This window comes from Nomascus leucogenys, chromosome 15 (genome assembly GCF_006542625.1).
Source record: "Nomascus leucogenys isolate Asia chromosome 15, Asia_NLE_v1, whole genome shotgun sequence".
NCBI lineage: Eukaryota > Metazoa > Chordata > Mammalia > Primates > Hylobatidae > Nomascus > Nomascus leucogenys.
The window spans coordinates 69,229,261-69,243,178 of record NC_044395.1 but is presented as its reverse complement, the minus strand read 5'-3'; the positions used below and the strand labels follow the sequence as shown (position 1 = coordinate 69,243,178).

General features: G+C 36.9%; 1 protein-coding gene across 3 annotated transcripts in view; it reads left to right on the top strand.

Annotated features, from left to right (window-relative positions):
- The window catches only part of STK33 (serine/threonine kinase 33), a 92,585-nt gene that overhangs the window by 36,745 nt on the left and 41,922 nt on the right, over window positions 1–13,918 (top strand). For all 3 annotated transcript variants that reach the window (XM_030829574.1, XM_012502907.2, XM_030829573.1), the window contains 2 exons: window positions 2,579–2,691; window positions 3,144–3,229. In XM_030829574.1, the coding sequence (XP_030685434.1) occupies window positions 2,579–2,691; window positions 3,144–3,229 (199 nt within the window). The remainder of the gene's footprint in view (window positions 1–2,578; window positions 2,692–3,143; window positions 3,230–13,918) is intronic.

Here is a 13,918-nt window from a genome sequence, read left to right as displayed (position 1 = left end):
TTCTTAGTTTGAACTTGGTGTTAAGGAAAGTGAATGTATTATATCTTAAATATCTTTCTCTTTCTTAGAAATATAATTTTAATTTTTCTGCTTCAGAGTGTGACTGCATATCATCATAATGACGTTGTCTTATCTTTACAGTAGGCTCTTACTTAGCTAATCAGTGCCTATTCATTTATCTGTCTGAGCCCAGTGGTATTATAATTTCCTTAATCAAGAGCACAAACATATTACATATTACCTTCTCCAGGGGGTTTATTTTCTTGTTTATCAGTTACCTCTGATTCATTTCTATTTAATCAGATGGTGATAACATACTTTCTCAAGGTGAAATTAGCATAAGTAAATATTCTTTGTAGTTATTGTCCTCTGCTGTTTTGATTTCTATGAATGCCACAAAATAGTAGGAAGACTTGAAGAGACATTTTTCATGTCTTGGATTCCCTTTTCTGATGTGCAGGAAATTGCTGTCATAAAATTTTGTATGCTGCTGATTGACCAACCATTAGATACATTTTTATGTAAGTAAAATTGCAAAGAACAGAAAAAAAGTGAATTTTTTAAGATGTAGCCCTTAAGCTATAGTTGCATGCTAGTCAGGCAATGCAGAGGCAGCTAAGAAATTGGTGGATGTGCGTATCACTGGTTGATAACAGGCTCAGTGAACTAGGCCTTTGCTGGCCTGCACTGTTTTAATAGATAGTAATTGTCCAGAAGGCCATTTTTCTGGCTGTTTTGTTTTCGATAGCTTTTTAAATTGCATTTTAAAACTGAACAATAGCAAGGCGAATAGGATGAGACAGAGGAAATCAGAATGAGCTAGAGAGATAAAAAGTATTAAAATAAGAGTTTGCAGAACAATATGATACTGATAAATACTTAGTAAGAACCTATTGGTAAATGAAAAAGCTCTATTGTCTGTTCTAGTTTGATAAACCACTAGGATGAAAGCAACTTTTCCCCCCACAAAAGTCATCATAATCATCATCATTACTATGAAAAAATCAAGTTTTGACTTACTCAGAAAATGTTCATGAGTTAGATTTTTAAATAATTAAAGAAAAATATATAGAAAATTAGTAAAAATGTAACTGTTAAAAGACATAGAGATTATTATACTTATGTACAGTGTAGACCAGCAGTTTGGGAAGTATAATGAAATTATGCCATTTTATTCTTTCATCAATGAAGTATAAAAATATATTCCTGAGAGTTGAAGAATAGACACAGAGTTGCCCCTGTGATGAATCTAATTTCATCTGTCTGGTTGTCACTGGACAAATCTGGTTGTTATCTATAGGACTGCCCTCAGATGTTGGAGTTGACAGTAATGAGGATGGCTGACATTTGTTGATACTGTGTTATGAAGAATTGAACTCAGCTTTTAAGCTTGTTCTTGTAGTTTTGACCTAGATCACTTATTGAAGTAATAGCTTTATAGGCTTGCCATGTTCTGTTAAGAGTCTAAAGGTACATTGTTTCTGTATTACAGAATGTGAAAACAAGCCCATGTTTACTTTATACACACTGCTCATGGTTTTACTGATGTTGGTCATTATGTATACTTAGCTTTCACCCTTTCAGGCCGAAGGGTCAAATTATTGTCTGATTTTTCCACATTCAGACCCTTTTCGTTACATATACAATTTTTGAAGAGTTGTGTCCATTTTAATGGCTTTTTGGCATTGACTTAGATCCTATAGAAACTCCGAGGGTTAGGGCTGGGCGCGTTGACGCGTGCCTGTAATCCCAGCACTTTGGGAGGCCAAGGCAGGTGGATGACTTGAGGTCAGAAGTTTGAGGCCAGCCTGGCCAACATGGTGAAACCCTGTCTCTACTAAAAATACAAAAATGAGCCGGGCGAGATGGCGCATGCCTGTAATCCCTGCTACTCGGGAGGCTGAGGCAGGAAAATGGCTTGAATCCAGGAGGTGGAAGTTGCAGTGAGCCGAGATTGCACCACTGCATTCCAGCCTGGGAGACGGAGTGAGACCCCATCTCAAAAAATAAAAAGAAGAAATTCCCAGGGTTAGTCTTGGTTTATTTTTGTTATTACTAACATTTGTATAGTATTTTACTATGGATAAAAGCCTTACGTGGTTATCAGACTTTGGTAACTAGTTAGACCCTGATAATTCATTGTATTTTTCAGTTGAGTCAATTCGTATTATGTTCCTTAAGGTATTACCTTCCTGTTGCTCACTCCAAAGTGTATCTCCTTTATTAACTACCACTATTATTGTACACTTGCACTCACCTTCCCGTATTTTAACCACATTTAAGCTTAGTGTTTCCCCACCTGCAAGAGCTTTGGGTCATTTGCTGATCTGGAGGTTTCAGTGTATACTTGCTTACTTCCTCTACCAGATCCTTCCTCTCAATGTTGAAATAAGAGCCTAGCACTGATCTTGGAAAACCCTGTTGTTTCCATTTTTACTTCCAGGGAAGTACCCATCTCTTCCCATCCTTTCCTTAAATATGAAGCAACACTACTTCCAAGTCCTATGGAAACTTAATTTTAATAGCCTTATTTTTATTATTTAAAAAAATGTAAACAAAGTGACTGCCTTTGTTGCAGATTATGTGGAGAACCACCCTTTTTGGCAAGCTCAGAAGAGAAGCTTTTTGAGTTAATAAGAAAAGGAGAACTACATTTTGAAAATCCAGTCTGGAATTCCACAAGTGACTGTGGTAAGTATAGATGCATTATTATTTACTAAAGCTAATATAAGTAACATAAGAAAGTTGGCTAGTGGTTAAAATGTTTTAAATCTCTGTTTAGTCATTAAATTTACTTGTGGAAATGACCACTATTTACTTGTGGAAATAGCGATATCTTCACTGTGATTGTTAATCATCAAAACTTTCAAAAGCGGAAAATACATAGTAAAAGTTAAAGAGGAAATTTGCTGATCATCTAGCTAATGTTTACTATAGACCATTAAACTAGGTAATCCAGGCAATAAACCTTCACTTTAGGCTTTAAACTATATTTATTAGGCATTTATACTGATGATTTTTATGGTATACTTGGCATCTTTCTTTCCTGTTATACTGACCTAATCCTAAAAAATTGTAAAATGTATGCTATTAATTGTAGTTAAAGTAAATAAGATTTTTCAGGATTTTTTTCTTATTTTTAGCTAAAAGTGTTTTGAAACAACTCATGAAAGTAGACCCTGCTCACAGAATCACAGCTAAGGAACTACTAGATAACCAGTGGTTAACAGTAAGTTACAATATTACTTTTTTCTTTCTGACATGCTACCATTGCTCATTTCTTTTTATTTTGTCTTGGAGTTTTCTGTATAGTCTTAAAACAGTCAATTAGTTTGATTTTCTGTCAAATTAAAAAACGTTGAGTCTTGACAAATTTCTGAAAATGGGCATTTTCAAACTATTAGAACTGTTGTCACAGTTGTTTATATATATTTATAGAGGTTTAAATGATCTTTGCTCAGTGTCATGAAAGTATCATGTCCAATAGAACAGAGCTGAAAAATGTCCAATATTATAGCTGTGGAAAATTGAAACAGTCTATATAGTTCAGTGATGTAAAACACTGGAACCCCTCTCCTCTCTTTCAGCTCTTGGGGTGTAGAAAATCTTTGGGGACTCAGAAAAGCCATGATCTCCCATCAGTGGCAGTCTTCTGGTTCGGAATTTTATTTATTTACATATTGTTTTCTGCCATTAGACTAATGCTTCAAGCACAGACCTTGTGTCTTACTGATCTTTGTATCCCTGCACCCGAACATTACCTGGTCACAACAGGAACTTGGGAAAAAGCTACTGCTTATCCTTCAATATTTATTCTTCTTCTTCTATAATAATGACGATCCTGACTTTTAGTTGGAAACATTGCTGTCCAGTTAAAAGGCTCTTCCCCAGTGTTCTTTGCTAGTTATCGTGATGGTCAGTGAGATGCAAGTCGAAGTGGGTACAATTTCTGGGAAGTGTCCTTAAATGGAGCTGATATGGCATTTCTCATTTCCTTCCTCTTTCCTGGTAGATGCAGATGTGAGTTTGAGTAGCCATGTTAGATTATAAAGTGGAATCTGGAAATGGCAGAGCAACAAGATGCAAGAAACCATAATAGTAGCTCACAGAGCTGCCATGTCAATCCTTCACTGCCTACCTCCAGAATTTTTTATATGGACGGGAAACAGACTTCTGTCATCTTTAAGATATAGTGTGCAGCTGGACCTAATTTCAATTAATACAATACCCGAACAATTGCTGAATGAGTGAATGATTCAGTAAGTGGATAGGTCTTTAGGTATCTCAGAAATTTTTCTGAGAACTGAGATTAGAAATTATTAGAGATATATGGGAATATTACTAGAGAGTATTCATCTATTAAAAATTGTAGATCTATTATTTGCTAGACACTTTGTTAGGTATTGGGGATACATGATATAATTACATTTAAAATGTAAATTAGCATATGATAATCTTTTTTTTTTTTGAGACGGAGTCTCGCTCTGTCGCCAGGCTGGAGTGCAGTGGCACAATCTCATCTCACTGCAACCTCTGCCTCCTGGGTTCAAGCGATTCTCCTGCCTCAGACTCCTGAGTAGCTGGGACTAAAGGCATGCACCACCATGCCCAGCAAATTTTTGTATTTTTAGTAGACACAGGATTTCACCATGTTGGCCAGGATGGTCTTGATCTCTTGGCCTCTTGATCTGCCCAGCTCGGCCTCCCAAAGTGCTGGGATTACAGGTGTGAACCACAATACCCGGCCGATGATATTCTTAAAAGATCACTCTGATTATTGGGGTAGGGAGTGGCTTGGAAATAGGGAATTAGATAGATGTTGAAGTACTACTATTGAGAGATAATAGTGACTTGGATAGGGTGGTAGCAATAGAGATGAAGAGAAAAATGTGAGATATATTTTAGAGGTATAATTGATAGGATTTGATGATGGATTAGATGAAGAATGAGGATAAGAGAGGAAATAAGGATGACATCTAGATTTTATTCTAACAACTGGTTGGATGTTGGTGCCATTTACTGAGATATGGAAGACTGTAGGAGAAATAGATTTATTTCTGGGACACGGATGGTGAATCAAGAGTTCTATATTAGATAGGATCAGTTTGCAATGCTTATGTAGCATCCAAGTGGCGATATCAAACAGATAATTGAATATATAAGTTTGAAACTGGAAAGATTTAAGATGAAGATATAAATTTGAGAATCATGAGTATACAAACACCACATAAAGCCCTTGGGCTGAAGAGATAAATAAGGAAGAAAATACAGATAGAGGAGGCCCCAGCAACATGTCTTTAGGCACTAAAACATTAAGAACCTCAGATAAATTTAGATACATAAATATATAGTGATATCACTCTCCTTTTAAATTATCTAATTTTCCTTTGGAAATTTCTAATCATTTCTTTGAATAACATTTTTTTTCTTTAAGGGCTAAAAATAGTCTTCACCCAAGAATGAATTATATTTGCCCTCTTCCATGAATGTGTTGCTCTCTCAAAGGATTCTGTGCAATAATTATTTCTGGCCTAAAGTAATTGTGCAAATGAGTTAGCAGCTAGATCACTGCAGAACTATATTGAGTAGGTTTGTAGTACAGCAAAATAAACTGTAAAACAGATGGTGTGCCTTAGAAATTTATCTCTTTTCAGCATCACACAACATTCGGGTTGGGCCATTTAATTATTCGTTTTCTAATTAGCACAACTTTATTTCTGGCTTTGGTCATTTTTCTAGTAGTCTCCATTTTTGAGCCTCTGTAACATTTTGTCTCTATGAAGTCTTTGCCAAATGGATAGAGAAGCGACAGATATTGTGTACTATATCGGATTGTCCTAAGGAATTCAGTGGATGAAATTTAGAATACTGGCATTTTACAAACTTCTGAAAGGCAAAACTCTTCTTAACCACTTGAAGTCTTACTTTCTATGATTCATATCCCGTTTGAAGTAATCCAAAGAAAATATGTAGTTCTCTCAGTGCCCTGCTGCTTTACAACCAGAGCTTACCTTTTGTAATACCTAACACATGGTAACATTTTTCTATAAGAAGTTTCTATGGTTTAGCCTTTGTACTGTGCATTTTGAAATGTGGTAAATATCTGAAAAGTATTCTAAGAAAAATAAGTATTTCTCTTCTACATTTAAGGGAATGGAATTTCAAATAAACACATACATATTGTCATCCTGATTTAAAAAATCAGAGGTTAGATGTAAGGAAAAATACCCAATAAATGACTTTTTTACAAAGGAAGAGTTTGACTCTAGTGGCCGGTAGTATGCCGGTTCTTTTCTTTCATTCATTTCTTCCTTGTTTCCTTTTACTGCCAACTGTGGTTCAGGAGTTAATTGCTTCTTATTAGGTAGTTGCCTTGATATTCCTTCAAGTCTCCTGGTGACAAATAACACAAAGAATTTACATTTTTAACAAGTTTCCCAGGTATTTCTTCTGCCCACTTATATTTAAAAGCCACTGCTATAAATTAAGGAAGTCAGTTTTTCTTTTATGTCTTGCCGTAATGTAGTTTGAGCTTTAATGGTATTCAAACATTAATTCCTTCAACACATTGTGTGTGCACGCACGTGTGCCCCTACCAGGTACTAGGTGCTAGGTACAAAATATAGTTAAAGCCACATAAGACATGGTCTCTGACATAAGGAACTTACAATTTAGTAAGGAAAACAACCTATGTATAAGATTCAATGCAAGGAAGAAAATGATAAATGACTTAAGAAATTACAAAATGACCAGAGGTATGGAGGCAAGCAAGTATGAGGTCAGAAAGTTTAATTTGACTGGCAGATAAGAAGCTTGAAGGAAAGAAATGAGAAATGAGACCAGAAAAGGAAAGAAAATTGTGAGGCTAAGAAAAAAAAGAAAATCGTGAGTGGACTTGAACCAGGGTTACAATTTTAACTTCATCCCATAGGTAGTAAAGAATAGTTGTATGCTCTTAAAGAAATTATTAATATTGCTAAAGTACATCAGTCTTGCCAGATGGCTTATTTTAAATAGGACATCAATCACTCAAATGTCTATACTGATTGTAGCAAGTATCATTTTATTTAATCCATCAGGTACTAGAGGGGTACAAAGATGAATAAAACAGTTCCTCTCCTTGAGTAATTAATTTACCACAAGTAAGTCTGTACTTTGCTTTACAGTCACAACCTTGCAAAAGCACTTTGTAATCAAGGTGTAGGGACTAATTTCAGAACAGTCTTTCCTAATGTATGAACAGGGCCTTTGTTCATTAATTTATGTATTGTTATTCGGGTTTTGATCACTGGCTTTTGACCTTTAGCTTTAACATACATACTCTATATAAGAGGATGGAAATTTTCTGATACCTAACTGTTGGCTGTTATTTTTTCCTTCTGTATATTTTCATCCTAAATATGTTAACTCTTACCTTTATTTTACTATATGTAGTTATTCATACATTCTGAATTATCTTATGTATATGAATATATTTTTGAGTCTCTAATGAAGCTTTCTGTAAAAATTATGTTAAGGAGGCCGGGCATGGTGGGTCACGCTTGTAATCCCAACACTTTGGCAGGCTGAGGCAGGCGGATCACAAGGTCAGGAGTTTGCGATCAGCCTGGCCAATATGGTAAAACCCCATCTCTACTAAAAATACAAAAATTAGCCAGGCATGGTGGTGGGTGCCGGTAGTCCCAGCTACTTGGGAGGCTGAGGCAGGAAAATCGCTTGAACCCAGGAGGCGGAGGTTGCAGTGAGCCAAGATTGCACCACTGCACTCCAGCCTGGGCAATAGAGCAAGACTCCATCTCAAAAAAAAAAAAAATTATGTTAAGGAAAAGCTCATGAGCCAGGACACTTGGGGATTTACTCAGTATTCAATTATTGGTATATACTCAATAATTCAACAAATATTTATTGGATAACTACTATGTGCTTTGGAGGACACAAGGATCAGTCTGGCATGGTCCCTGCCCACAGGTTGCCCACAGCCTAGTAGAGGGTTTAAAACAAAAACACGGGTAGAGAATGATAGATCAACAAGGATGTAAATGTACTACAACAACTACTACTAAATTTCCAAGAAGAGAGCTCTTAGTTTTAAGCAAGCTTGTCCAACTTACAGCCCAGCACAAACTCGTAAACTTTCTTAAAACTTTATGAGATTTATTATTATTATTTTTCTTTTTTTTGCTCTTCAGCTGTCGTTAGTGTTAGTGTATTTTATGTGTGGCCTAAGACAATTCTTCTTCCGGTGTGGCCCAGGGAAGCCAAAAGATTGGACACCCCTGCTTTAGGGGATTATGAAAATTACTTAAGGGTGGAGGTAATATGTGATCTGGCTTTTAAAAAAGTGGGTAAAAATAGAAATTCATGTGGGAGTCAGGGTAAGGAAGGTAAGAGAATTCTAGATAGAAATAACTTTTCAAAGGCATAAAGATAGAAAAAATATGAAGTATATTCAGAGAATAATTTGTAGTTCCTTTTTTTCTATAACCATAGAAGGCATATAGGAGAGTAGTGGGAAATTACGTTGAAAAGGAAGGTTAGAGCTATTTTGCTCTAGACCGTAAGAGTTTACATTTGATTCATTTGGCAATGACTTACTACTGAAAGGCACTCAAGTGCCATGATTGCTGCTGTGCTTGTGTGAGTTTTCTCTTTTGTCCCTCTCACCCTTGGAGCATTATGTGAGCGGACTTGGATGAGGTCTGTGGGCCAGAGATGGTGACTAGATTCTGAGGGAAGAACTCGAATAGAGTATCTTGCCTGAGATAGTCTGAATCTCAGATAGTTGAATCTAGGAAGAGCCCTAGGAATAAATTGGAGTCGAAGGTCTTGAGGGAGCCCATATACACAGGTGGTGGCTAAAGGGTGGAAGCAGGGTCTTAACAAGGAGGTGAACCAAGAGTCAGGAGTTAAATAGAAACAAGATGAGTATTGGAACAGGTTGGGAACAAGTAGCCAAGTGTTTGAGACTCTATCAGTTAGTGGGTTGGTGGATGCATTGTTGGCCAGGACAGACAGAACTTCAGTAAGAGTTATCTGGCAACAGTGTGTGATATGGTTGTCATGGTGGCAAGCAGAAACCGGAGAACTGAAGTAGGACTGGGGTGAGATAATGAAGACTGGAACTAGGGCAGTGAGTGGGAACAGAGAAGAGGGGAGAAAGAAGACCTGAGAAAGAAAACATAATTTTGTAACTAAGTAGAAGTGTTAGGTAAGAGAGTAAGAGCAATCAAAACTGCTTCTTAGGTGACTAGGAAAATGGTATGAGACAAAATTAAAGTCTAGAAGTGCTGGTTTTGTAGATTGGAACAAGAATGCAGTGTTTTTGGAACAATCTGTTCAAACTTTTATGCTTGAATTATAACAAAAAAGAATTTTCAAAAATGACGAGTCTTCTCAGATATTTTTAGGTTGAACTTTAAAAATTTTCACCATAAATGTAATTAATTGCAAGGGATATAATTTCTCACATAAACATTTGTAATTAAAAATAAAGCTAATATCAGTTTTTTACCCATATGGGATATCCATTTCATTCATTTTTAGATATTTATGAACAAGTTCTTCTTTAACAGAAACTAGGTTATTCATTCTTCTCTTTGAATTTGTGTTTCTATTTTTCTATTCTACTTCTTCCACAGAATTTTATCCTAATATAATAATATTTTTGCTTGAATGGATTTTATTAATCACCTGTAATTTGTCTCATTTTACAAAAAAAATTCAAATTTATATTTAAATTTTTTTTTATTTCCTGGGACTCTAAGGCTCTATAATTTCTAAAAATTATTTAAGAATGACTTTTCATTATGATTATTATCAGTAATATATAATCGATCAAGAGAACATGATTATAATTTTTTAGAATTCCTAAACATAACAATATTATATTGGAAATGCTTTAGTGGATGGCTAGGGCTGCTTTCCCTCCCAGTTAGTTCATTCATACATGATTGAATATTTCTATTGTTAGAATGAGACGATGTTCAGCAATATTGTGTTGTTTTTAGTTTTTATAGACACTGGAACCTTATATAAATAAGTGGATAGGAACGGAAGGAGTTCTGACATAGTAGTGTCATGCAGTTCATCACAGCTGTTTGAGTTACATTTCAAGACCACTCAGTTAAGGGCCTGCTGGAGGATACTCTGGTTCCTGCCAAGATACTGTGTCTTCTCTGAAGATTAAACCTGAAGTAACTTTAGAGAGAAACCTCATGATACCAGGATTCAGAGAAGAGTGAGAAATCCCTGGCAAAATAAAGGGATAGCTTGAGCTGGTGTGGATAGTGGGTGAGGCTGCAGCCAAGGCAGGAAATTAAAATAGAAACACAAAATATCCCAGTTTCCCCTTTTTCCTCTTGTCGTTTGCTTTGGGACACCAATGCTTACTTATCCCCTCACAAGGGTCTGAAGTAATAAAATCGGAACAGCACTGAAGCCCTGCCTGAATGAGAAGCCAAGGAAAATGTGTGGGAATTAACTCGTTGTAGGCATTGACTTCTTACCTCTTGGCCTCCAAACTCTAGGACTGCTGGGTGATACTTTTGGTGTACTTCAGGAGTGCCTCCTCATCAGATTATTTCTCCTGGCGGGAGGAGGTGGGTAAGTGTGAAACCCTGAACTGAGGAGTTGCTTAGTGGGGCAGGTTTTTGGTGTCTAAGGTTCTTCCCCATACTCCTCCTTGATCTCCCAAGGCTAAGGGCCGGGACTGGCTCTAGATCCATGCCTTGTCTTCTGGGGTGCCAATGCTTCCTGGGAAACAGGAGCTTAGAGGCCAAGTTTCAAACACCATTAGAAGAGAATTTAGAATACACAGCCCTAGAATATAAAAATTAACAAAGTGAACATACTAAGAGAGATAAGGGAAGATGCTGATAATATGAAGCAAGAATAAGAAATAAAAACAGAACCAAGTAGGTATGAAAAATATAATAGTTGAAATATAGAATGCAGTGATGTAGGATACATAGTAGATACAACTAAAGAATGAATTTTAAAACTAGATGATCAGATTGTAGAACTTTATACAGAAGGAAGCAGGAGAGGATAAATAAGTTGAAAATATAAAAGAAAAGATATATGGAGTTAAAAGTAAAAGTGCCCAAATCCATCTAATAAGAGTCTCAGGTTAAGAAAATAAAACGGGGGAGGAGGAAATCTTTTAAGAAATAATGGGGATAAATTCATCAGAATTAAAGAAAGGCCTTAGCTTTAAAGAGATGATAGACTACCCAATAAGAGAGAAGAAAAATACTGACAAATAGACATGAAATTTTAAAACATCAAAAAGAAAAATTCTAAAAGCTCCCAGAGAGAATGAGCAGATCGTATAAAAAAGAACAAGAATCACATTGACATGCTACTTTTCAGCAGCAACGTTGGATGCAAGAATAGCCGGAGTAATATGTTAAATGTATTAAGGGAAAAAGAACTTTAAAGTTAAAATTTTATGTCCATTCAAATTGTTATTCATATTAAAGGGAATGATTAAGATATTTTCAAATATACAAGAGCTCAGAGGATTTGCCACAAGAGTTAAAACACATAGTAGAAGTACTTACAGAGGAGGAAAAACAAATCCAGGAGATGCCACAGGAGCCATGTGCAGCAATTGTCTTTAAATATCTTGGTAGAGTTTGCTGATATCAAAAAATACAAAAACAAAACACAAAACCAAAGAAGAAGAGAAAACATAATCATAATAACCCAGAATTAAAATTCATGATAATATCCACATGACGAGTACTGGGAAGAGGGCAAGGGCATGGGAGCAGCACATGAAAGTGTGCTGAAGGAAAATATGGAGGCATCAGATTTTTAAAGTAGGAAGGAATGAAAAACATATAAAGAGTGGGAGAAACTGAAATAACAATGATATGGAAGGGGGCAGGGACTGAAAATTAATAGTATCTAACTTAACATTCCAGAATTTTAACAGAGTAAACCCAAATAAAGTAGTAAGAAAGATGAAACTAAGAGTGAAATCAACTAAATAGAACACAAAGGTAAAATAGAAAAGATCAACAAGGTCAGTATTTGGTTCTTTGAAAAAACCAACAAAATAAATACATCTTTGGAAACATTAAGACAGAAATAGAGAAAACAGGCTGGGCATGGTGGCTCACGCCTATAATCCCAGCACCTTGGGAGGCCAAGGTAGGTAGAGGATGGCATAGTCCCTGGCTAGGGCTCCACCCCTGGGCATGTGCCCACAGACCCAGGTGAGGACAGGCATTTCTGTTTTCCTGCCTAAATGTTGCATTTTCCAAGACCACCCCAGCCTGCCATGCCCCCATCCTGGGCCTATAAAAACCCCGAGACGCTAGCAGGCAGATGCACAAGCAGCTGGACATCGAGAGTCACTCCGCGGCATAAAGCCAGCAGGCCTGCAAGCCATCCACCAGCAGAACAACACGGAGTTTGGCCAGGGCAGTTGGAGGAGAGCCCAGGCTGCTGAGCTGCCTGACTTAAGGGGAAAACCACCTTCCCACTCCATCTCCCTTCTGGCTCCCCATCCATCTGCTGAGAACCTCCACTCAATAAAACCTTGCACTCATTCTCCAAGCCCACGTGTGATCAGATTCTTCCAGTACACCAAGGCGAGAAACCCTGGGATACAGAAAGCCCTGTGTCCTTGTGATAAGGCAGGGGGTCTAATTGAGCTGACTAACACAAGCCACCTATAGACAGCTAAACTAAAAGAACACCCTGTAACACACACCCACTGGGGCTTCAGGAGCTGTAACATTCACCTCTAGATGCTGCCTTGGGGTTGGAACCCCACATCTGCCCATCTGCATGCTCCCTCTAGAGGTTTGAGCGGCGGGACACAGAAGAAGCAAGCCACACCCCCCACTGCATGCCCTGCGAAGGGGATGAGGGAACTTTTCCCTTTTCAATACCAGGCTTTGATAGGAGAAACAAGTCCAAATACAGAAATAATTACAAGTACATTGGTTTAAAATACCTGTTTAAAGGTATATTGCCTAATTGAATTTTTAAAAAATCTAGCTCTCTGCTATTTATAAGAAGCATATTTGAAGCATAAAGCCATGGAAATATTGAAACACAAAGAATGGAAAAGGACATATCAGGCAAACACTAACAAAGAAAACCTGTATAATGGAATTAATACCAATTAAATATATCTTAACACCTACCAATGACTTTCTTCACAGAATTGGAAAAAACTACTTTAAAGTTCATATGGAACCAAAAAAGAGCCCGCATTGCCAAGACAATCCTAAGCCAAAAGAACAAAGTTGGAGGCATCACGCTACCTGACTTCAAACTGTACTATAAGGCTACAGTAACCAAAACAGCATGGTACTGGTACCAAAACAGAGATATAGACCAATGGAACAGAACAGAGCCCTCAGAAATAATGCTGCTTACCTACAACTATCTGATCTTTGACAAACCTGACAACAACAAGAAATGGGGAAAGGATTCCCTATTTAATAAATGGTGCTGGGAAAACTGGCTAGCCATATGTAGAAAGCTGAAACTGGATCCCTTCCTTACACCTTATATAAAAATTAATTCAAGATGGATTAAAGACTTAAATGTTAGACCTAAAACCATAAAAACCCTAGAAGAAAACCTAGGCAATACCATTCAGGACATAGGCATGGGCAAGGACTTCATGTCTAAAACACCAAAAGCAATGTCAACAAAAGCCAAAATTGACAAATGGGATCTAATTAAACTAAAGAGCTTCTGCACAGCAAAAGAAACTACCATCAGAGTGAACAGGCAACCTACAGAATGGGAGAAAATTTTTGCAATCTACTCATCTGACAAAGGGCTAATATCCAGAATCTACAATGAATTCAAACAAATTTACAAGAAAAAAACAACCTCATCAAAAAGTGGGCAAAGGATATGAACAGACACTTCTCAAAAGAAGACATTTATT